Source organism: Vigna unguiculata, chromosome 3, assembly GCF_004118075.2.
Source record: "Vigna unguiculata cultivar IT97K-499-35 chromosome 3, ASM411807v1, whole genome shotgun sequence".
In the NCBI taxonomy this organism is placed as follows: domain Eukaryota; kingdom Viridiplantae; phylum Streptophyta; class Magnoliopsida; order Fabales; family Fabaceae; genus Vigna; species Vigna unguiculata.
The window spans coordinates 25,449,853-25,475,493 of NC_040281.1; the positions used below are offsets into that span (position 1 = coordinate 25,449,853).

The following is a 25,641-nucleotide window of genomic DNA, read 5'->3' on the forward strand; positions in this document are numbered from 1 at the left end:
CTTTTTATATTTATGTATCTCCATTTAAATTTTTTTCCCATTTCATTTTTGGGACATCATTAGTTTCAATAGATATCATTTTTCTTTTTTCCATTTCATTTAATAGCATGGATAATATAATGCTTCATTTACCATTCAATCAAATCAAACATTATAAAAGCAAAAGAGAACATGCTATTAGGTAATTATAATAACCTACAATTAAAATTTTTGAAATTTTATTAATAAAATTTTTCATATAATTTATTTCCTAAATTTCTTATTTATAGTTTTTTTTCCGAAATTAAAACGATTTACAACATAAATTGGACTTTCATTTTAATTTTTTATGAATATTTGATGTGATGAACAATAGTAAATTAATTATGAGGAATCTATCAATTTTACATACAAATAAATATTAATTATTATATTTTATTATTTTTAGCAAAAAATTCTATATGTATATATATCCAACTATTTTTAAGAATACAAATTGAAAATAGATACATTATTATAATTAAAATTAAAAAAGATATACATACATTAATTTTACTCTGACTAATATATAATTTTTGAAACACTTAAACAGGAAATATCGATCAATATAATATATATATATACAAACATACATTGATGATAAAATTAAAAAATTGTATAATAAAATTATATGGCTATTAATTCCATAAAAGCATACATACACACACACACCTAAATATGAAGCAAGGAGTAGAATATTGAAATTAAAATCAAGAGAAAGAAGATGAAGGTGTCTTTGGTCTTGCTCCTTCTAATCGTTGTTTCCATTGAGATTGGTATGTGATATAAGGTTTTGAATTGGTTTTTGGTTTTAAATAAGTTTGTGACGTTGAGACTAATGACTTAACTTTGAATATATTATGTATCTTTTGTGAAACAGAAAGCGATGGACCATTGAAAATGATAGAGGGAAAAGTATGTCAAATGAAGCTATATGACTTTTGCGAAAGCAATAATTACTTGGTTGATTGCCCAAAGAAATATGGAGCAGGAGCAAGTGCTCATTGTAGCCTCACTAGGGAGTGCTTATGCGATTATCCATGCTAAGGTGCTTGTCACCTTCTTTTCTGACCTTCTCTCTGATTATGCGGGGAATTGAGTCATTAATTGTACCCTTAATCTCTAATTCAAACGAAATAAAATTATTCTCTTATCATTATATTTATTTATGCTCTTCTCAATCATTTTCTAGAGTTTATATATTCTTTACTTAACACAATAACCCTTGAATTTTGTTCATATATATGTCAATAAATAGTGAAATGTTTACTTTTGATCTTATCCATATTAGTTATTATAAACAAAATTCAAACAACTTTTTACGTACTACATATTATAAAAAAGTATAAATATATTTTTCAATTTTTCCCTTTTCTAAATTTATGTATTTTATTTATATTTTTCACTTCTTATTCTAAAATTGAAGTCTTTTATAATTTATGAATGGAATTTCAATTGAAATATCTTAATACGATCGGGGATTAAAATCAATACTTTGTTAACTCTAAGTTGAAACTTTGTCAACTCCACTAAAATTAGAAATTTATGCTTTGTTTAATTAATATTAATAAAGGTCCTAATAATTTTTTTTTTACGAAAAACTTTTTTTCTTAAATAAACCGGTGTTATATTTCGTTGTGTCATATATTAAAAATAAGATCATAATATTTTTCGTTGAAAACTATATATAAAAACATAATATTTTATGTTCAAAAATAATATTAGTAACTTTTTTAGGAAATAAATTCACTGGAATAAAATTACACACACACACACACATATATATATATAATCATTTATTTATTTATTAATTCATAATTGTATTAATGTGTGCAATTATGAATCATCACAAACAACGCACCAGAACCAATGGATGCATTGATTTTTTAGTATATATGTATAACATCATACATTCAAAATCAAAACAAATCTTGCAAGTTCTCGTTTGTCTAAAATATTGTTGCACGTGATTTGTTTAGAATTTGAAAGCATCATATTGTAAAATCAAATCAACCATTCGTGCATTAAAAGCTTGCACATCCTAAACATACTCAAGTTTCCCTAATTAATCCAAAAACTATGAGAAGCATGATTATTAAAAATCATAATATACAAAACCATGAAATTCAACATTTTAATTTTCGAATTCACAATTTGAAAAACTTTAACATTTTACAATAACAAGAAGAGATTAATTGGAAAGTTATTAATTTATGTTTGCTTATTGCTTGGAAGTAAAAACTATATAATGATATCAAAAAATCGATTATTGAAAGTGTACACAACATTCTGGCATTGAATAAAAACAAAAAAGGGAGAGGGGGTGTAGTGTAGGATGATAAGACTGGATCCAGTCAACATCTTCAATGTAGTAGTCCAAGGGCAGATGTTAGGCGGTGATTTTTCTTCAGCAACAATATTGAGTTGACGTAAAAACCTTAACACATCTTGTATCCATGAATAAGCTTAACAAGTCTCGTATCCACGAAAACATTGATTCCTTGTTCCACCTATATTCCTAGGCACCCATTTGCTCAATTTGTCCTTGTAGAATTTAAATGAAGTGGACAACACTTCCTGTTGTTACCTGTCCTTATCTAGTTGCTTCTATAATCTTCTTTTAGTATTATTTCTCCTTGTTGTTCTCTTTATCTCAGTATAAATAATCAAATTTTCAACCAATTTTTCACCTTGCATACAATAAGTAACTACAAGGCCAGTAAGCATAGAAAGATCAAAACACTATAATTAAAAACTAATAAATATCTACAAGGATTCTCAAGAAAATTTGAAATTCATTGAGACTACCAAAATTTTGGCACAAGTTCCTATTAGCGATGGCAAAAATTTGTTAAGGATTAACGATAATAGAATTGCAACTAATTAGCTATGGATTAGTGAGAATAGAATTGTGAAAAATTAACTATGGGTTAACGAGAACAAATGTGCGAAAAATTAGCTATAGATTAGAGAGAACAAAATTGCAAAAACTAGCAACTGTTTGGTGGGAATGAAATTGCGACAAATAAGATACCAATTAGCTAGAACAAAATTGTGACAAATTAGGTACCGAGTACTGAGAGCAATGTTGTGACACATTAGCTACAAACTTATGTGAGCAAAGTTGCGAGAAAGTAGCTACAAATTATATAGAAATTATAAAACTTTCTCACCTCAATTAATGAGGAATTAGCGACGAATTGACCACAAAATAACGAGAAAGTATATCTTTCTATACTTAGCAACCTGGATTTAGCAAAAAAAAAACATTTTCTAGCAATTTGATAGTTAATCTTTCGAAAAGGTTTTAGCGCAGGATTAGCTGTAGAATAGCCAACAAATATTTTGGAGCTAATATGCAAATATTTTATAGTGTTAGGTGATGATTTTCCTTTAGAAAGTGTACTTAGTTGATGTAATAAACTCAACAAATGTCATTTCCACAAGGACTTATGCAAAATTTTAAGATAGTTACAATCTGCTATTAAATTTTACATAAAAAGAAAAAAAATATGACTTTTCATATTTCTTTTTCTTTATATATTTATGTATCTCCTTTTCAATTTTCTTTCCCATTTCATTTTTGGGACATCATTAGTTTCAATAGATAACATTTTTTTTTATTTCATGTAATAGCATGGATAATATAATGCTTCATTTATAAATCAACCAAATCATACATTATAAAAGGAAATAGAACAGGCTATTACGTAATTATAATTACCCACAATTAAATTTTTTTAAATTTTATTAATAAAATAATTTAAAAGTTTTCATATAATTTATTTCCTAAATTTCTTATTTATAGTTTTTTTTCCGATATAAATTGACATATCATTAAAACGATTTACAACTTAAATTGCACTTTCATTTTTATTTTTTATGAATATTTGATGTGATGAACAATAGTAAATTAATTATGAAGAATCTATCGATTTTACTTATAAATAAATATTAATTATAATATTTTATTATTTTCAGCAAAAAATTCTATATCTATATCTATATCTATATATATATATATATATATATATATACATATTTAATACCATATTTAATCATTGGATTAAGAATAAAAATTGAAAATAGTTACATTATTATAATTAAAATTAAAAAAGATATACATACATTAATTTTACTTTGACTCATACATAATTTTTGAAAGACTCAAACAGGACATATCGATCAATATAATATATATATATATATATATATATATATATATATATATATATATATATATATATATATATATATATATATATATATATATATATACATTACTGATAAAATTAAAAAATTGGTTAAAAAAAATAGATGGCTATTAATTCCATAAAAGTGTACATACACACACATCTATATATGAGACAAGGAGTAGCATATTTAAATTAAAATTAAGAGAAAGAAGATGAAGGTGTCTTTGGTCTTGCTCCTTCTAATCGTTGTTTCCATTGAGATTGGTATGTGATATAAGGTTTTGAATTGGTTTTTGGTTTTAAATAAGTTTGTGACGTTGAGACTAATGACTTAACTTTGAATATATTATGTATCTTTTGTGAAACAGAAAGCGATGGACCATTGAAAATGATAGAGGGAAAAGTATGTCAAATGAAGCTATATGACTTTTGCGAAAGCAATAATTACTTGGTTGATTGCCCAAAGAAATATGGAGCAGGAGCAAGTGCTCATTGTAGCCTCACTAGGGAGTGCTTATGCGATTATCCATGCTAAGGTGCTTGTCACCTTCTTTTCTGACCTTCTCTCTGATTATGCGGGGAATTGAGTCATTAATTGTACCCTTAATCTCTAATTCAAACGAAATAAAATTATTCTCTTATCATTATATTTCTTTGTGTTCTTCTCAATCACTTTCCAGAGTTTATAGATTCTTTACTTCACACAATAACCCTTGAATTTTGTTCATATATATGTCAATAGATAGTGAAATGTTTACTTTTGATCTTATCCATATTATTTATTATAAGCAAAATTGAAACAACTTTTTACGTACTACATTTTATAAAAAAGTATAAATATATTTTTCAAGTTTTTCCTTTTCTTAACTTATGTATTTCATTTATATTTTTCACTTCTTTTTCTAAAATTGAAGTCTTTTATAATTTATGAATTGAATTTCAATTGAAATATCTTAATACGACCGAGGATTAAAATCAATACTTTGTCAACTCTATCTAAGTTGAAACTTTGTCAACTCCACTAAAATTAGAAATTTATGCTTTCTTTAATTAATATTAATAAAGGTCATAATACTTTTATTTTTTATTACGAAAAACTTTTTTTCTTAAATGAACCGATGTTATATTTCGTTGTGTCATATATTAAAAATAAGGTCATAATATGTTTCCTTAAAAAAAAATATAAAAACATAATCTTTTTTGTTCAAAAATAATATTAGTAACTTTTTTAGGAAATAAATTCACTGGAATAAAATTACAGACAAACACACATACATATATATATATATATATATAGTCGTTTATTTATTTAATGATTCATAATTGTATTAATCTGTGAAATTATGAATCATCATGTTCTTGTGGAGAACAAATAAGAGATGTCAGACACAAACGTTACCTTACCTCAATCCACAATCTCTTCAGTAGGCTTTCTTTTGGCTGGCATATGCTATCTGCTGGTGTCTTGGCTTGGACCGGTTTGGACCCAAGAGGGGTTACCTGCGGAGAAGACTCCGACGCTCAAGTCAACAAAGAACTCTCAGAAAGTCAAATCTCGTGATTAAGGGATTAATGAATGCATACCTTTAATTGCTAGGGTCCATGCATATTTATAGATTATTAATTATGCTTGGCCACATCATGGGTTGGGTCATCGTTAGGAGCTGTAGGTGGACCTAGGCCTGGCCCAGGCCCTTAGTTTGACCACTCATAGCCTAGGGGTCTTACTTGTAATACCTTAAGTCTGGAATACTTGACAGGTTCTCGTTTTATCCTCTGATGTAGGCGGCTTAGGTCGCTTACGCATGCTTGATTGGTTCATCTGATAGCTGTTTGCGGGTATTTATTCAGGCTAAGCCGCCAAGGTGTACTACACCAGTTCCACAGCCTGTGCCGGTGTATCTAGAGCGACAAAGGATGAGAAGTGTTGGTGTGTTTTGTTAGGTCGCCTAGGTGTAGTACACTAGTCCCCCAACCTTTAAGTGTGATGAACAATGTTAAGGCTTAGAATTTGAATAGGTTTGTGGTAGGTGAAAGGGTGAAAAATGTCAAAGGTCTAGTCAAAGGGGTTTTGCGCCGTCATTTTGAGGTTGGTGACCTTTGGTGTGCGTTGTGATGTTTCGTTTAATCATTGTTTTTTGCGGGAAAAGTTGAAGCATTTGAGATGATGACTATAAATACAAGTGTATGAGAAAAGAAGGACTTCACTTTGGTTCATTCGCAAGAATTTGGGGGGAGCTGTCTGTTTGCGTGAGATCGTGTCCGATATCTTCCTTATTTCTGCCGTCTTCCTAAAAAAGAATAGGTATGTCTACTAGTAGTGATAGGTTTTCCTTGTCAAGCCTGAGTAGTGAGCGGTCAGGGGGGAGCGAGAGTAGTCAGTCAGGTGGTAGTGATGGGGAGCAACCGGGAAATGTGGGGAGGATTCCTATGGAGAGAACAGTTGAAGTTAGGGAGGATACGCCAGAGGAGTTGGCGGAGAGCTGTTGGCCGGCAAAGGCAGGATACGAGTGGGTTGCAGCGGATGTGTGAACGCAATACTCAATATTTCGGTGGTCACGATTGTTGAAGTCGTGGCTGAATTGTACTCCACTAGTATAGAAAAAGCCTATTACATCGGTTATTTTGGGCCTATTACATCGGTTTTCTCACCGATGTGGTAGTTCTCGATATAGTAAGTGTTTGATATATTACATCGGTCCCCGAAACCGCTGTAATATCTGTAACATATTACCTCGGTGCAACTTTAACCGCTATAAGCGCTTTGAAAATAAAAAACAGAGTCTGTAACATATTACATGGTCACAACCGCTGTAATAGGGACGTGTTTTTTTTTCAAAAGCTGATTTGTTTTGGGAACTATCCAATAACCTGCAAAAGTCACAAAAAATCTAGATTCCAGACAATTCAAATTTTCGTTTCCTAAGATACAATCATTTACCCTATCAAAACTATAAGGCTAAATGTTAAAGCCACAAAATACCTTAAATATGAAAAATAAAACATTTCTAAATGGCTATCAAAACTAATGTTTTAGCCTCAAAAAATATCTTGCCCATTCCTTGCGAATTTCTTCATTTTTATCGTTACCCAAGGGCTCGACTCCATCAAAAACCTGAAATATGGAATATATTAATTATGGTGTATCATAGGAAGCAAAGTTAAACATCAATAATTAAATTATAACTCTTACATTGGCCCATGAATCAACAATGGTAGCACGAGCTATGGTCCACATCCAATGCATAATGTAGTATCCACACTCAAAGCTTCCACGTTGCCTATTGCACTAATATATGAAAATTATGTAATTAATATATGAAGAACTAAGAGATTTAGTTGATAATATGTAGATTCAATGCAAAGTACATACCTTAGGATAAATCCAATCAGGATGAGATGAAGATGCAGTGGATTTACCATCCAAGACACCACTTACATTAATAGCACTAAAATAAAAGTCATTAGTAATTTACAATATAATTATGATAAAACACATTACATTTGTAATGAACACATACCTTTGTATTAAAGTTTTCATTTCTTTGCTTGGCTTCTTGTGCAATGAACAAAACCATATGACAATACGGTCTATGGGGCAAATAATAATCAATTGCCAATGACACCTGCTAAATAAGAATTTTAGTTAGTGATATGAAATTAGTTAGATAATAACTAAAGTAAGAGTCCAACTTACCCTTCAATATAAGGGGCGATGTCAATTCTTTTCTTGGATTCATGAATCCATCGTTGAATATATCTTTGAGTGTGCATTGATCTATTCCCAAACTTTTGTATAATTTGAGGCTCAAGGAAACCATAAATATCATTGTGCCCCGCATTGACAATTAATTCATTTATATACCTACATTCACACAATTTCAGAAGGCTAAGGTTGATTTCACAAAAAACACAAGATAAATGCAAAATCTAAATTTAGAGTGCACTCACATAATCCAAAGTTGAATGACTGCAATGTTCAACATATGATTACCCTCTATTATTTCCCACAAATCTGACATGTTGACATACAAAGGTATATTGCCATTGTCAACGCCAAATATTGTTGCATCCCAAGGAATGGGAAAAGGTTCTTGATACAAATCAGAAGAAGCCACAATCAACCCCTAAATTGGATTACCATTCTGATGAGATAGGGGCTCGAGCTCAGGCTCATCCACGGGCTCATCCTCGGGCTCATCCTCGGACTCATCCTCAGGCTCATCCTCAGGCTCATAATCGGGCTCAAGGCTTGCATGAGATATAATTGGGGACTTTTGTCTAATCATAGGGTCTTATAAAACATACTAACAAACTTAAATATGATGTGTGTTAAAAGTTATGTACAAATGTAATTAAGAAAAACATACCTTTTTTCTTGAAATTGACTTGATTAATTCTTTTGGCCATGAGATAAATGTTCCAATTGTGTCTCCTACTACTTGCACCTCCCTTGTGGGCACTGGTACTGGAGCAGTGGCATCTCTAATGTCTTCAACCACCACTCTAACCAAATCATCTAGCATTGGCACAATGTGCATGGTGGACCCACCTGGATAGACTCTCCCAATGGCCATAAAATGAGGAACACCTCCAACAAAAAACTTACAGCAATAGGAGATATCAGTCTCTATGTCCTCATCTTCATTTGGATTCAGCACATTATGGTTGGTGGACATGGACTCCCATCGTTGCTCCCACTCACGCCTTAAATCTTTAGTAACTTGTCTCCTTATTTGCTGAGAAAATTGCTCCATCATCTCTTGAGTCATAGGTGCCGCAGAAGTGTTGGGTCGAGGACATGATCCAAAATATTGTCTCACACCCACACCAAAACCAGCAGTACGCACACGACCAGGGTGTTCTTCACTACCAATAGCAGTGGTCAATATGTCACGACGACCATGAGAGACAAAATTACCTTGTGAACTTTGTTCTACAAGTTCATCCTGCAAAAAAGAATACATTGTCACTTATAATACAAATTACAATAAATAATTGCTACACCATCTCCATTGTAACTTACAATTCTTTTAGCAATCATCATTGATTTCTCATATGTCATTTGTCCTCCTGCTTTTGTACGAGCCATCTTCCATTTCTCATGTCGGCTAGGAGGAGATGGGGGAGAAGGAACTTCTTCAGCAGCAGCTATGTCTATTTGTTTCTTTAACTTCTCTTCCATCATTCTCTTTTCCAATAAGTCATATCCTCCTCGAGAAAGTCTGTGAGGAGTAGTATTATTTTGTTGGATAGCTTGAGCTTTCTTTCTCTTTTCCTGTTAAAGAAACAATATTCATAAATAGTGAATGGCACTATGAATTTATCAAAGTGTAACATCAACAAAAAATATACCTGCCAAGAAGGATCCAATCGAGTCTGAATAAACAATTGCCATGTCTCCTCATCTATGCCATACATTTCACAAGGTCTTTTGTCTTTATATTTTCCAAAGACGTAAAAGCTAATCAAATTAGTCTTGAATTGTCGCCATTTTGAGGCTACTGATGACATTATCTTAATCCTTATGGAATTGGAAGTTTCAAATTCAAAGTTTGACTACAAAATAAGATATTGGTCATAAGTAATTAATATTCAAAATCATAATTAATGAGTTAATATATATAAGTTGAGCAAATAACTTACACGAATATCCTGCCAAATCATGTTTCTTTCTGCTTCTGTCACATGATCCCATTTAGGTACTAAAATGGACACCTTTGATCGAGCTAAGACACCTAAATAAATAACAAAATCATTTCGATTGGGTCCTTTAGCTCTTCATGTGTCAGGGTCTATTGCAACATGAACTTTACCCTTAGTTTATCGTTTAAGAGCTAGATGTTTCATACGTGTAGCTTCTCGAGTCTTCTTTGATGACTCAGCCATGTCAACTGCAAAATAGAACTATTAATTTTAAACATTGTATTCAAAAAGAAATTGTTAACTATAACAAATATAACAAACTTTAATATATAAACCTCAAAACCTAACCTATTTCTATTGTGGAATAGTTAAAATGTTCTCCCATATTCCTTCATTATGATCATTACGTGTAGCATGAACTTCATCATTATCAACTTCATCATTCATTGGAGGTATTCGCCTTAACAGTGAAGGAGTATCTATAAGATTCAGTGCTGACTCATCATGATCATGACAATCATGCTTAACTTTTTCTTGAAGAACACTTGACCATCTCTCATTTGAAGGATCATTGACGTAAAAAACTTGTTTTGCTTGGTATGCCATGATAAAAGGATCTTCCTTATAGGAAACCTTCTTAAGATCAACTAGAGTAAATCCCAACTCATCAACATGTACTCCTGTATTGATGTCAACCCATTTGCACTTAAATACAGGTACTCTAAATTTGATATAATCCACCTCCCAGATTTCTTCAATGACACCATAATAACTTATAGAAGCCATAACAAGATTATTGTCTTTTGAACTAGAAAAGTGCATTGATTCAGCTTCAAGGGTCACACCACTATTTTGCATAGTATTTTTGTCATCTTCCGCCTTTGTATAAAAAGACAACATATTAATGTCATATCCGGTCCATGTTATAACATCAAAGTTCAGCCCTCTAGCTAACCATTTTAAATGCTCAACATCATAATCTTCTTGACTAATTTTTTCTTTAAACCATTTCATAAAAGTCTTGTTATGTTCAATCAACAACCACTTTTCATTTGCCCGAGGATTCATTGACTTCAACAAGCTTTTATGTGAGTCAATGTAAGGGATAACATCATTAGTATTATTCAATATATAGAAATGTGCCTGGAGGACTTCATGTTGATCTTTTCGAACAACCTTTACACCCCGTGTGCCTTTACCTTCATTTCTTCTTCATGTCTTGACTTTGGAAGGCCAATGACTTCAACATCTGACAAATATTCTGTACAAAACTAAATTGCTTCCTCAGCAATATATCTCTCAATAATAGATGCTTCTGGTCGATAAGTATTCTTCACATACCCTTTCAATATCTTCATATATCGCTCAACTGGGTACATCCATCTTAAAAACACAAGGCCACATATTTTAATCTCCCTTACTCGATGGACTATTAAGTGGACCATGATGTCAAAAAATGAAGGAGGGAAATACATTTCTAGTTGACATAAGATAATGACAACTTCATTTTCCAAGTCATTTAATGTGTTTGGCTCAATTACTTTCTGACAAATACTATTAAAAAATATGCATAGATGAGTGATGACTTGTCTTACATTCATAGGTAAGATGCCACGAATACCCACTGGGAGAAGTTGTTGCATGAGAACATGGCAGTCATGAGATTTCAAGCCAACAAGTTTCAAATCTTCCATTGAAACAAGACTCTTAATATTTGAAGAGTATCCTTGTGGTACTTTCATTTCGCGGAGGCATGCACAAAAACTTTTCTTCTCAACTTTTGACAAAGTATGACATGCTGGAGGCAAATAAGTCCTTTTACCATAAGCTTGTGGTTGTAACTCCAAGCGAAGACCCATCTCAACTAGATCTTTACGAGAATTTACATCATCCTTTGTTTTCCCTTTAATGTTAAGCAATGTCCCAATTATACTATCACAAACATTCTTTTCCACATGCATTACATCAATACAATGCCTGACATCTAATTTGGCCCAATATGGAAGTTGAAAGAATATTGAGTTTTTCTTCCAAATGTTTTTCATGATAGGTTTCTTTAGTATTTTTCCAAATGTCACATTGACTTGACACACTCGCTCATAAACTTCTTCTCCAGTTAAGGGTGGAGGTGCAATTTTATCCTTTTGAAATCCATTGAAAGCCTTTTTCAACCTACGATATGGGTGATTACGTCTTAGAAATTTTCGATGACCAATGTAACATGTCTTCCTGCCATGTTTGAGTTGATGATAACTTGTGTTTTCTTCACATATCGGACAAGCATAATGTCCCTTCACACTATAACCGCTTAAGTTTCCATATGCCGGAAAGTCATTGATTATGCAAAATAACAAAGCTCGCACATTGAAATTGTCATTTCCATGTGCATCAAACACCTCCACTCCTTCATCCCACAACAATCTCAAATCTTCTATCAATGGAGTTAGGTAAACATTAATATCATTTCCTGGTTGCTTTGGTCCTGATATCATTATTGATAACATCATGTATTTTCTCTTCATAGACAACCAATGAGGCAAGTTGTAAATGATCAACAAAAAAAGCCACAAACTATGCTTGGTACTTAAATTACCGTAAGGATTCATCCCATCTGCTACAAGACCAAGCCTCAAATTTCTTGGATCACTCCCAAACTGTGGATAAAGAGTATCAATTTTCTTCCATTGAGGTGAGTCAGCTGCGTGTCGTAACAATCCATCACGCTTTCTTCCATTTGCATGCCAAACAAGGTTTTTTGCATCATTAACATTGGCAAATAAACGTTTAAATCGTGGTATGATTGGAAGATACCATAACACTTTTGCAGGAGGGCCCTTCTTCATGTTATCTTCATCCACGTCATCATCCTTCACTTTGAATCGTGATACCCTGCATCTTGGACACTTAGTCAATGTTTCAAACTCTTTTCTATATAATATATAATCATTTGGACAAACATGTATTTTCTGGTACTCCATACCCATCGGACATAGTATCTTCTTTGCTTCATAGTGCCGGGTTGGCAATATATTCCCCTCTGGGAGCATTTCATGCAATAATTCAAAAAATTCAGTGAAACTTCTATCGGTCCACCCATTTCTTGCCTTGATGTTAAATAATTTTAATATTGCTGACAAACGCATGAATCTTGTACAATCGGGGTATAAAGATTTTTCTGAATCATCTTTTAATGACTCATACAGTTGTGCGCTTTTAAAATTGTCTTCTCTAATATCATCAATCATATCCTCCATGCGATCTTCATGATATACATTCGACTCTTGAGATTGAGGTATACTTGAGAGGTTTACAACTTCACCATGTCAGGTCCACGTTCTATAACTCTTTAAGAAACCGTCACATATGAGATGTTCTCTTATCAACTATATTTATTATCGTCTAACATTCAAACAATTAACACAAGGGCAATAATATTTTCATTCACGAGTGTTGCATTTCGCTGAGCAAATTGAAGAAACTCTTCAATGCCATTCTCATACACATCAGTAATTCGACTAGCATGCACCCAACTCCGATCCATTACTACACAACATAAAAAGCTCGTTTATACTTGCATTCAATATTCTCCAACTGTCTAAATGAACAGTTAAAGTTGATAAGAATCATTTTCTTGATGATTGAAAAACATCTTTAAATCATTGATTGAAACCACTAAAAATCTTTTCTAAAAACATTACCGAGGGTCGGACACCTTTGGACTCAATGAACACGTTCAATAATAACCGCAAACATACAACAACAAATACAATCTTAATTAGGTATTCAATTCAAATTTAAAATTAATTCTAATTCTAACAAATATAAAAAATAAAATTTAAAAAATTTAAAAAAACTAACCGTGAGGAGGTAAGAATCGTTGCCCACTGTGTTTGAACTTCAGACAACAATGCAACACTTAAAGGAGCCCTGAAAAATGAATAAAGTGCAGCGACAACAGATAGGATGGGGGACAAGCGACGGCGGCAACAGCGGGAAGCGGTGGTAGCAGTGGGTAGCGGCAGTAGTGGAAAACCAACGACAACAACAGTAAGCGAGAAGCTTTAGACCACCAACGTTGGAGAACCCTCGACGACGCGGTGGTGCGATGGAATGACGGCAGCGCGAATGGGCGCGGTTCGGAGCGCGATTCGGAACTCGACTAACGGCGGAAGAACTCCCAAGCAGCGGCGTCGTTGTTCGAATAGCGGAGAGCGACTCCGTGAATGGTGGCCTGATTCGCGAAGGTGGAGGAGATGCTGCGTTGAACGAAGAGCGACAACGCGGAGAGGGTGTACGTGGAGGAGAGGAGTGGCTGCGCAGAGGAGAGAAAGCGCAACGCCTGCGCAGAGGAGTGGTTGCGTGGAGTATCGGCCGCGCGAGGAGAACCTGCGGTGTGCTGCGGTGGTCGTGCGGTGTTGGTGTGAAGCGCCTACGCGATGCTTGTGCAGAGGAATGGTTGCGTGGAGGAGCGGCCGCGTGAGGAGAACCTACGATGTTGGTGTGGTGCGGTGGCCGTGCGGTGCTTGTGTGGTGTGGTGGCCGTGCGTTGTTGCTGTGGTGCGGTGTGGTGGTTGGGAACGAAGAGCGAAGAGAATGAAGAAAGTGCGAAGACGAAAAGGAGAAATGAGGGGGAAACCCCTACTGAGAAAAAAAATGCGTACTACATCGGTTAAACGGGGCAACCGATGCAGTATAACTGCTCAACCTATTTTTTATTTAATTTTTTTTAAAAAAAATGGGTATTACATCGGGTGTGTTGGGAAACCGATGTAATATAGTTCGCAGAAATTCCAAAAATGCCACCGCACACTATATTACATCGTTTTTCATGTAATTGATGTAATATCTTGTTGTAATATACCATTTCTGCACTCATAGGCCTAAGGGTCTTACCTGTAATACCTTAAGTCTGGAATAGTTGGCAGGTTCTCGTTTTATCCTCTGATGTAGGCGACTTAGGCCGCTTACGCATGCTTGATTGGTTCATTTGATAGTTGTTTGGGGGTATTTATTCAGGCTAAGCCGCCAAGGTGTACTACACCAGTCCCCCAACCAGTGTAGGTGTATCTAGAGCGACAAAGGATGAGAAGTGTTGGTGTGTTTTGTTAGGTCACCTAGGTGTAGTACACTAGTCCCCCAACCTTTAAGTGTGATGAACAATGTTAAAGCTTATAATCTGAATAGGTTTGTGGCAGGTGAAGGGGTGGCAAATGTCAGAGGTCTAGTCAAAGGGGTTTTGTGCCGTCATTTTGAGTTTGGTGACCTTTGGTGTGCGTTGTGACGTTTCGTTTAATCATTGTTTTTTTGCGGGAAAAGTTGAAGCATTTGAGATGATAACTATAAATACAAGTGTATAAGAAAAGAAGGACTTCACTTTGGTTCATTCGCAAGAATTTGGAGGAGCTGTCTGTTTGCGTGAGATCGTGTCCGATATCTTACTTATTTCCGCCGTCTTCCTAAAATAGAATAGGTATGTCTACTAGTAGTGATAGGTTTTCCTTGTCAAGTCCGAGTAGTGAGCGGTCAGGGGGGAGCGAGAGTATTTGTAAGGCCCACTTTTCGTGCTGCCCTTTTCCTTAAGGTTGTCCTAACCTTTGGGCCGGAGGGCTGGCTCAAAAAAGGAAAAACTGACCTAAAGCTGCCCAAAACCCTAATTTTGGTACTTTTGCGTAAAACAGATTTCCACACACCCTTGAGCTGTTGCTGCCGTCTCTGCTAGGGTTTGGTGTTCCGTTCCGTTCGAGTTAGTTCAACCTCGTTGCTCCTGCACATAAGTTTGTTCCATGACCTTAAACCCTCTCTAAGTTATTTTTCATGTTCTATGTTGGGATTCACTATAGTAAACCTAATCTCCCTTCTGTGCCACTATCTCTAGCTCTTCAATCTTCTCGTGGAGCTGCTGTAGTGGTGCGCTTAGGTGTCAAAGTTATTTTGCTAGCTCATTCTAGGTAAGGGAAGCTAGGACCCTTGGTTGTTGTGTTTTTTCGCTGTTTTGTCATCATTTCGTGTCTATATGGTTTGATTGTTGTTGTGTTCGATTTGGATTGAGTTAAACCATGTTTTGGTTCGTGGTTTTGGCTGCTGTACGAGAAAACAATGGTGAGTGCTGGTTTTCTCGCCCAAGCGAGCTAGTCTCGCCTAGGCGAGATTATCAGAGGCTTGCCCAGGTTTTTGTTGCACAAATTGTCGCATAGGCGACGTGCATTCTTTTTGACGAGGAGTGCTCTTGCCTAGGCGAGAAGGGACACGCCTGAGCTAGACCTCGCAGAGTTCCCTATCCCCTCATCGCGCCCTCGCCTAGGCGAGATGTGACTCGCCTGAGCGAGAGGATCCGTCTCACCTGAGCGAGCCATGTTAGCTTGAGCGAGGCAGTAGGCGGGTTTTGATGTTGTTATTGAGTGGTTCAGCGATATGTGGTTTGTCTATCTGACCCAAATGCTTTACTAGAATGGCTGTGTGATGATGGCACGATTAATATGTACATTTGAAATGGAAATGGCATGTTGTTTGATTGGGTATGAATTGGAAAGCATGAATTGTATGAATTGTTGATTGTACATGATATTTATGTTATGGGAAATTCTTGATTGGTGGGCGGAACATGTTTAAAGCATTGGTAGGGCATAATTCCATGACTCTTGTAGTGAGAGATCTTGGTGGCGCCTCATCGGTTGGACGTAATCCCATGGACCCTCTTAAGGGGAGTCCCTGGTGGTGCCTCGACAAAAAGGACGTAATTCCACGGGGGGTCGTGGTGGTTCCTCAAGGCCAGGGCGTAATTCCATGAAGACCACGTGGTGGTGCCTCAGTTACGTATCCCGATAGTTAAATCTTAGGGTTTTATATGGATGGATACTTCACATGTGGGTGTCTGCTATGTATGCTTGAATGTGAAATGGTATGTTGAGTGCCTAATATGATGATTTATTCGCTAGCTTACCCTTTCGCTTGCTTGTGTGTTATGCGTGGTCTCTTCCTTTGCAATGATGATCAACCTTGTTGATGTGAGCAGATGTGAGAACCCCTAGCAATGGTGATGGAAATAGGAATGTTGCAGCTTGATGGATTGGACAGGTGTTGGGCCCACTGTGGGGCCCATGAATGGAGGATTTTATTATTTATGTTTTCTTGTCCGAACAAGACCTAGTATATTTATTTGTGTTCTTTTCAGTACATTTCTGGTTGGGCCATGTGGGCCCTTTTCTTGTAATTCGGGTATATTTGACGTATTGTATACCTTCTTACCCTAAACCCCGTACTCTCTGAATATTCATGTATGTGATGGTTTATTAATTGAGGTTATTCAGTTTTGGGATGTTACATTTATGGTATCAGAGCGGTCGATCCTTAAGTCTGTGGACTTGGGTGTCCGCTTAGCTTTCTCTGTGTCTTTCTGAGTATTCTTCGTTAATTCCTGACTTATCGAGCCTAACCAAGTGATTTTCTGTGTGCCAGTGAATTATGGCACCGTCTCGTAGGACCCCGCAATCTTCCCAGGGCGATGTGCCAGATATCGCCCGAGCGATTGAAGCAATGGTAGCTGCTATGACGCAGCAAAGTACGGCAATGATGCAACAACATGAAGCATCAATGCAGCGATAGGCAACAACGCTTGAACAGCAGCAATTGGTGATGCAGCAGATGGAGGCTGCTAGGGCGACTGCTAAGGATGCTCACAGACAGCACATGGAGGCGCTCTGCCAATTGGAGGAGGACAGGGTAGCTGCCCTTACTTTTGGCCCGGAGCCATGACCTACGGCTAGGGAGTGGAGTCTGGAGGACTTTCTAAAACACCACCCCGTGAAGTTTGAAGGCAAGACCAGTCCAGACGCAGCAGACTAGTGGCTGAAAGACCTGGAGAGGATATTTGATGCCAAGATATGCCCAGAGGAGAGTAGACTGGCATTCGCGGTGTATATGCTCACGGGTGAGGCTGAGCACTGGTGGGTCTGTATGAAGTCCATGATGAAGGAGAGGCAGGAAGTAATTATTTGGGAAGTCTTTAGGAGAAAATTTCTCTCTGAGTACTTCCCCAATAGCGTTAAGTATGCTAAAGAGGTGGAGTTTCTACAGCTAACTCAAGGGAACGGATCTATGACCGACTATGCGAAAAAGTTCAAGCATCTCAGCCGTTTCTACGCGATCAAATTAATACTACTTATCTATAACAACTTCAGTATTATTAAGAAAGTAGTCAACAAAATAGAAAGGGTAAAGTAACCCAAAGTCGTCTCCCAACGAACACGGAATTGATTTTTAACAAATTAGTTCTTATAAATTCTATACAAAAGAGTTAGTCAAATAAAATAATAAAAATGTGGGGATTAAGATAAACACAGATAGAAATAAAATTTAAAAGATAAAAAGAAATAAAAACAATAGTAAAGAAAATAGATTGATTCCATTGCTTTTTCAAAATAAATTCATCATCGGTTATCTAAAGATTATTGCTCAATTAATTATTGTTATAGATTTACAAATTAATCAATGTAAAGTCTCAATTAATTTGTTGGCGTTCTCACTTTTAACCAAAGTACAGTCTCAATCAAAAGTGAGAACTTTTAGATTATCCACAGTAAATTCAACCAAAGTACAGTCTCAATCAAATTTTACTATGCCTAATCATGTCTATTCTTTTATCTTCTCACCAAATAAAAAGCTTAACTAATCAAAGTAAAGTCTCAATTAATTGTAGTTAGAGTAAATACCTTTAACCAAAGTAAAGTCTCAATTATTGGTAAAAACTCATTTAATCATATGAAAGTTTCTAAATAAAATCAAAGTAAAGTCTCAATTAAATTTAAAAACCCTTGAACTCATATGATTAACATGCATATAGATTTAAAATCATTACTTTTTACGTGATTCAAAGATAAAAGACATAGATGAATTAAAACCTCAACAATAATAAAAAGAACAAAGAAATTAATTCATTCTAACCTCAGAATCCATAATGAAATTACAATGGAATCAACCCAAGAAGTTTAGCACTCCATGAAATACAAAATAGAAATAAAAGAAGAATAGAGAGAGAAAGGAAACGAAATTAGGCCCCCCTGAGGGTTCCTAAACTCCGAAGTCCCGAGCTTGTTTTTTTACTTCTCCCTTGGTCTCTTTATATAGGAATTGGACTGGGCTTTTCTGTTGCTAAAATCTCTCAAATATCTTTTAAAATAAAGATAAATATAAATATTTAAAAATATTTGGAGAGATTTAGAGTATTTGACAAATATAGTTGGTTGATAATATCAATATCTAATATAATTAAATAAATTAATTACTTAAAGATATATGATAAATTATCACCAATTAATATTTGTATTAATTTTCCAAATCAACACTTTGCAATCTCCTCAAATTATCTTCTAAATAATCCAATATCTTCAAGATATATTTGTTTGTTGTGGATCTAAAAAGATTCCAGAAGATCTTGTCATATTTAAAAAGATTTGGTAGTTATTATCTTTTAATATTTTATGATATAATTAAATAAGATAATTATTTAAAAATATCAAATAAAATATCTAAGATATATTTTTCTCAAATTATCTTCTATCATAAAGATAAAGAAAATTGCAAGGTCCAATTTTTCTTTCCTCTCTTCTTGGTTTAGCCAAACTTCTTCACTTTTTCAAGCTTTCCTTGCCGTCTTCATGTAATGCTTGGCCTGAATTTTTGTGCTTTTGATCATTTCTTATTCTTTGATTTATCTTTAAGGTGTCATGAAGCTTTAATCAATTTATTTCCACACCTCTAAATGAGCTTAAAACTTAACTTCAACTGCATCAACAAACGTTAAAATATCCAAAAATAATTTATGCAGCTAAAAATCACTTTTTAAGACATTTTTATCATACAAGCTCAAACAACCTAATTATCAGAATTATCAATTAAATCACTCTTTAGGCACACAAATTCAATTAAATACCCAGAATTAAACATTAAATGAGGGCAAAAATACGCACTCATCAGACCGACTATGCGAAAAAGTTCAAGCATCTCAGCCGTTTCTACACCATGCCACTAGATGAAAAGTGGCGATGCAGGAAGTTCGAGAACGGCCGCCGTGGAGACCTTCGTCTGATGGTGGCCCCACAATCCATCAAGGACTTTGCCGCCTTGGTGGAGAAGGCAAGGGTCATGGAGAATATAAGGGTAGAGGTTGGAACTCAGCGCCCATCACAACAGAGAGTGGGAGGACCATCTGGGTCCAGGCATAGGCACGAGGAGAGGAGGAAGCCCTATACTAGGCCCCATTTCCAGTCTCAGGGGTCTAGGGAGTCTTCTTCCTAGCGGAACTGGATTAAGTGCTACCAGTGTGGGGGACCGCACAAGAGGAATGTCTGCCCCCAACTTGCAGGCTTCAAGAAGTGCAACAACTGTGGCAAGGAGGGCCACTTTGGGAGGGACTGCCCCACCCTTGCTAGAGTAGTGACGCGACCTCCAGTATAGGCTCCTGCACAGAACCAGCAGAGGCACAGAGGCAATAGGCCTCAGGCGACCAATAGGGTGTACGCCATGACCGGAGCGGAGGCTGGAGGCTCAGGTAACCTTGTTATAGGTCATTGTTTGATAGCTGGGAAAGCTTGTTTTGTACTATATGACTCTGGAGCGACACACTCATTTGTGTCAGATGCATGTGTGAAAAAGTTGAGTCTGCCGATGTGTGAGTTAGAGTGTGAACTTGTGGTGTCTATTCCGACATCGGGTTTGGTCAGGACGTCGTCCTTGTGCGTTAGGTATCAGGTGGAGGTAGAAAGGCGGAAGTACAAAGTGAATCTGATCTGTCTACCTCTACAAGAGTTGGAAGTGATCTTAGGGATGGATTGACTCTCTACTAATCGCATCCTTATCGACTGCCGAGAAAAGAGATTATTATTCCCCGACTCAGAGGAGCTTGAGTTGTTGTCATCCCAAGGGGTTCTGAAGGAACTGCGAGATGGTGCACAGTGCTTTGTGATCATCACACATCTAGGGGTGGAAGGAGGAAAGATGGAGTCTGCCATACTAGTGGTGCAGGAATTCGAGGATGTATTCTCCGAGGAGGTGCCAGGGCTACCTCCCCATAGAGAGGTGGAGTTCTCTATCAATCTAGTACCGGAGACGGGTCCGGTGTCGATGGCTCCATACCGAATGGCTCCGACAGAGTTGGTTGAACTTAAGAAACAGATTGAGGAGTTGATGGCGAAGCAGTTTATCTGACCCAACACTTCGCCTTTGGGAGCACCAGTTCTGTTGGTGAAAAAGAAGGATGGGAGCTCACGCCTATGTGTGGACTACAGGCAGCTAAACAAGATGACAATCAAGAATAAGTATTGATGGACATCCTAGGTGTAGGAGAGGAAGGAGATCCATGGAAGACACCAAAAAGAAGATGAAATGCAGCGGAAATGAAGATAAGAGCAAGAAGACCTTTAGGCAATGAAGGTTTTTGGTGAAGATGAAGAGTAGAAGTGGAACTATGGTATGGAAGGTGGCTAGAGGAGATCAAGGAGAAGGTTAGCCATGTATGCTCTCAAAATAATAGAAGAGTGGAGTGATCTCAACACAAACATTCTATTAGAAATTTCAAGAGTTAAAATGTACAAATGGTCTACTTTTGGCTTTTATATGTGAGCCTAAAAGCTAGACTAATTCTTGGCCCTTAGATCAAGCTTGGAGGAGAAGCTTTAATCATCACCCTTGGATGGTGGCTTGGAGAAGGAGGCATCTTCCTAGCCTTTGGATGAAGACTTGGAAAAGAAGACACTCTCTTAGCCCTTGGATGAAGGAGGCACATGGGTAGAGTGTGGACTTGGCTCCATGGGATGCATGATCCATGAGGTGTAGGAAGGAATGTTGACTTCCACTTAGTCTACCTTTGACCTTTGGTAGCTCATGGCCAAATCTCCTATTGGGCTTAGTCAAGCCCAATTTTATCAATTCAACTACACATTGTTTGACTTATTATTCTAGAAAAACAAGGCCTAAACAATGGCCCAATTTAAATCTATACTACTTCCTTCATGCATCATCTCATATTTTAGAGATTTCTTTAGCCCATGTGAATAATGTAAAAAGCCCATGATTGACTTGATCATCTTGTGAGAGGCCTGTGTGAATCTTTCTCATCATGCTTCTAGTGATTGGGCCTTGATGTGGGCTTGGGCTTGTTGATGCACTTGAGCTTGGGCTTGTTGGGGTCACATCATCCCCTCCCCCTTGAAGAGGATTTGCCCTCAAATCTTGGTGGTCACCCTCTTCATCAAAAATACCTACAAAAGGAATCAAATCAGTAATGTTGAAAGTAGGATGCACACCATATTCTGGAGGAAGATCCAATTGATAAGCATTATTATTGATCTTCTTGATTATTTGGAATGGACCATCACCTCGGGGACTAAGTTTGGATTTTCTTATATTAGGAAATCTTTCCTTTCTTAAGTGCAACCAAACTAAATCTCCTTCATTAAAAGACCGAACTCTCTTGCCCTTGTTTTTAGAATAAGCAATCTTTTCAACTTGCGCTTGAATTTGGTGTTTAACCTTCTCATGAAAATCTTTTATGAACTTGGACTTAGAAACCCCTTCTTTATGAACAAAATCAAAAGAAGTTGGAAGAGGTAATAAGTCCAATGGTTTGAGAGGGTTAAAACCATAAACTAACTCAAAGGGTGAGAGTTTGGTGGTGCTATGGACCACTCTATTGTAAGCAAATTCAATGTAGGGAAGATACTCATCCCAAGATTTATGATTCCCCTTAAACAAAACCCTAAGCAATGTGGAAAGGGATCTATTGACTACCTCGGTTTGCCCATCAGTTTTTGGGTGACAAGAGGTAGAGAAAGAAAGTTTTGTTCCTAGCCTAGACCACAAGGTCATATCAAACACAATTGTTTTGGGTAAACCATGGAGGCGAACCACTTCTCTAAAGAACAACCTTGCTATGTTACTAGCATCATCTACTTTGTGGCATGGTATAAAATGTGCCATTTTAGAAAACGGTCCACCACCACAAATATAGAGTCAACAGCCCTAGAAGTCCTTGGAAGCCCTAGGACAAAATCCATACTTATATCCTCCCAAGGGGTGGAAGCAACAGGCAAAGAAGTATACATCCCTACAAGCATTGCGCTAGACTTAGCATGCAAACAATTCAAACAACTAGCGCAATGGTTTTGTATTTCCCTTTTCATATGGGGCAAAAGAATTTCTCTTTAAGCATGGCCAAAGTTTTGGCGACCCCAAAGTGACCCATAAGTCCTCCCTCATGCATTTCTTTGATCAAAAGTTTTCTATGAGAACCTAGAGGAATACATAGGTGACCTTCTTTGAAAAGATATCCATTTGAGAGATAAAAGCCGCCTTGGGACTTAGTGAAACAATCATGATAAATGGTAGCACAGAAGGGATCATAAATATACAATTCACATATGTTATCAAATCCAAGAATTTGGGACCCAAGCTTGGCTAAGAGAGTATATCTCCTTGATAGTGCATCAACCACCACATTAGCTTTCCCTTTCTTGTACTTGATAACATAAGGGAATTGTTCCAAGTACTCAACCCACTTTGCATGCCTTTTATTCAATTTGTGTTGGCTCTTCAAATACTTGAGAGTTTCATGATCACTATGGATAATAAACTCTTTTGTCACAAGATAATGTTCCCAAGTATGAAGAGCTCGCACAAGAGCATATAGCTCTTTGTCATAGGTGGGATAGTTACGAGAAGGACCATTTAGTTTTTCACTAAAATAGGCAATTGGATGGCCTTCTTGTAACAAAACTGCACCTATTCCCACCCCAAAAGCATCACATTCTAGCTCAAAAGTTTTCTCAAAGTTTGGAAGAGCAAGAATGGGAGCTTGGGTGAGCCTAGTCTTGATATTATCAAAAGCCTTTTGTTGTCTTTCACCCCATTCAAAAGATATGTCTTTCTTAACAAGTTCATTGAGGGGTGAAGCAATGGTGGAGAAGTTGGGGACAAATCTTCTATAAAAATTTGCTAATCCATGAAAACTTCTAATGTCCCCAACATTCTTTGGCACAGGTCATTCTTGGGTGGCCTTGATTTTTGCAGGGTCAACATGCACCCCACTCTTATTGACCAAAATTCCCAAAAAGATGACACTCTCTACACAGAAAGTGCACTTGTCAAGGTTAGCATAGAGTTGGTGGTCTCAGAGAAGAGATAACACAACTCTTAGAGCTTGTACTATACACCAAGATGTCATCAAAATAGACAACAACAAACTTGCCTATACAATCTCGCAAGACATGATTCATTAGGCGCATGAATGTACTAGGAGAGCATTGACTAACAATTCATATAGACCAAATTTTGTTTTGAAAACAGTTTTTCACTCATCACCTTTTTGAATACGAATTTGGTGATAACCACTTTTGAGGTCTATTTTTGAAAATATTTGTGCTCCATGTAATTCAACCAACATATCATCTAGTCTTGGGATTGGGTGCCTATATTTTATGGTGATGTTGTTGATAGCCCTACAATCACAGCACATACGCCACTTTCCATCTTTCTTGGGCACCAACAACACAGGCACAACACAAGGACTTAAACTTTTTTGAACCCATCCCTTGTCTAGCAACTCATTCACTTGAGTTGAGTTTTTATCTCCTTGGACTCAATTGGATTTGTCCTATAGGCGAGTCTATTAGGAAGACTTGCCCCTGGTACAAAATCAATTTGGTGCTCAATCCCTCTAAAAGGTGGGAGACCATGAGGGCCATCCTTTGGAAAAATATCTTGAAATTCATGAAGAAGAGCACGGATGGAAGGAGGTAGATCCTTAAAAGAAGGATGTTCGAGACAAGTAAGGATTGCTTGACAAAGTAAGAGGAAGGGAGGTTGCTCATTATGAAGAGTGTGCAAAAGAGTTTAATGAGTTAAAAGAACTTCATGAGCAACATCCTTAGAAAAAGAAACTTCCTCTACCTTTGTCTTGTCTTTAGAATCTTTAGAAGCATTAGAGTTCTTGGAACTCTCTTCCTCTCTCCTAACTCGCATTTGAACTTGATCACTAGCAACTTGGCTAGGAGTGAGGGGATGCAACACAAAAGTTTTTGAATGATGTTGGAGGATGATCTCATTGGTGTGGCCATTGTGTAAGGTTTTATGATCAAATTGCCATGGCCTCCCCAAGAGAATATGGCAAGCTTCCATTGGGATTACATCACATAAAACTTTATCTTTAAATTTCCCAATAGAGAACTTGACTTTTACTTGATGTTCAACTTTGAGATCCCCATCTTCATTAAGCCAATGAAGTTTGTAAGGTTTGGGATGGGGTAACAAATTCAAATTCAACTTCTCAACCAATCTTGTGCTACAACAATTGCAACAAGACCCACTATCAATGATCAAAGAACAAGTGTTTTTCAAAACCTCACATCTTGTGTGGAAAATATTTTCTCTTTGATCATTGAGAGGAATGCTAGGTTGGTTATTGAGAAGCCTCCTAATCATCAAAAGTTTCCCTTCATTTGGATATGAATGTTGTTGAGAATCACTAGAATGAGAAGTGTCAGAGTCACTTGAAGATGATTCCTCTTGGCTAGTGTAGAGGTCTTTGCCCTTAAGCACAACGGTGTGTTTGGTAGGGCATTGAGCGACCACATGACCTCTACCTAGACACTTGAAACATTTGATGTCACTACCTCTTTTGTTGGTGGAGGATTCATCCTTGTCACTTACCTTTGTAAGGCTCTTATGAGTGGACTTTTTTTCTTTTGAAAAATCTTTCTTTTGAAAATCACTTTTAGAAAAAGAGGGAGAA

The 25,641-nt window shown here is 36.3% G+C and overlaps 2 protein-coding genes across 2 annotated transcripts; one reads left to right on the forward strand and one right to left on the reverse strand.

The window, feature by feature from the left end:
* Nucleotides 1-11,131: 11,131 nt before the first annotated feature.
* On the reverse strand, nt 11,132-13,114 carry LOC114175213. The gene has a single exon (XM_028059976.1). The coding sequence runs from the start codon at nt 13,112-13,114 to the stop codon at nt 11,132-11,134; it is 1,983 nt and encodes a 660-aa protein (XP_027915777.1).
* Nucleotides 13,115-20,378: 7,264 nt separating this feature from the next.
* On the forward strand, nt 20,379-21,062 carry LOC114175214. Its single transcript, XM_028059977.1, has 2 exons — nt 20,379-20,669; nt 20,790-21,062. The coding sequence occupies exons 1-2, from the start codon at nt 20,379-20,381 to the stop codon at nt 21,060-21,062; spliced, it is 564 nt and encodes a 187-aa protein (XP_027915778.1).
* Nucleotides 21,063-25,641: the final 4,579 nt, after the last annotated feature.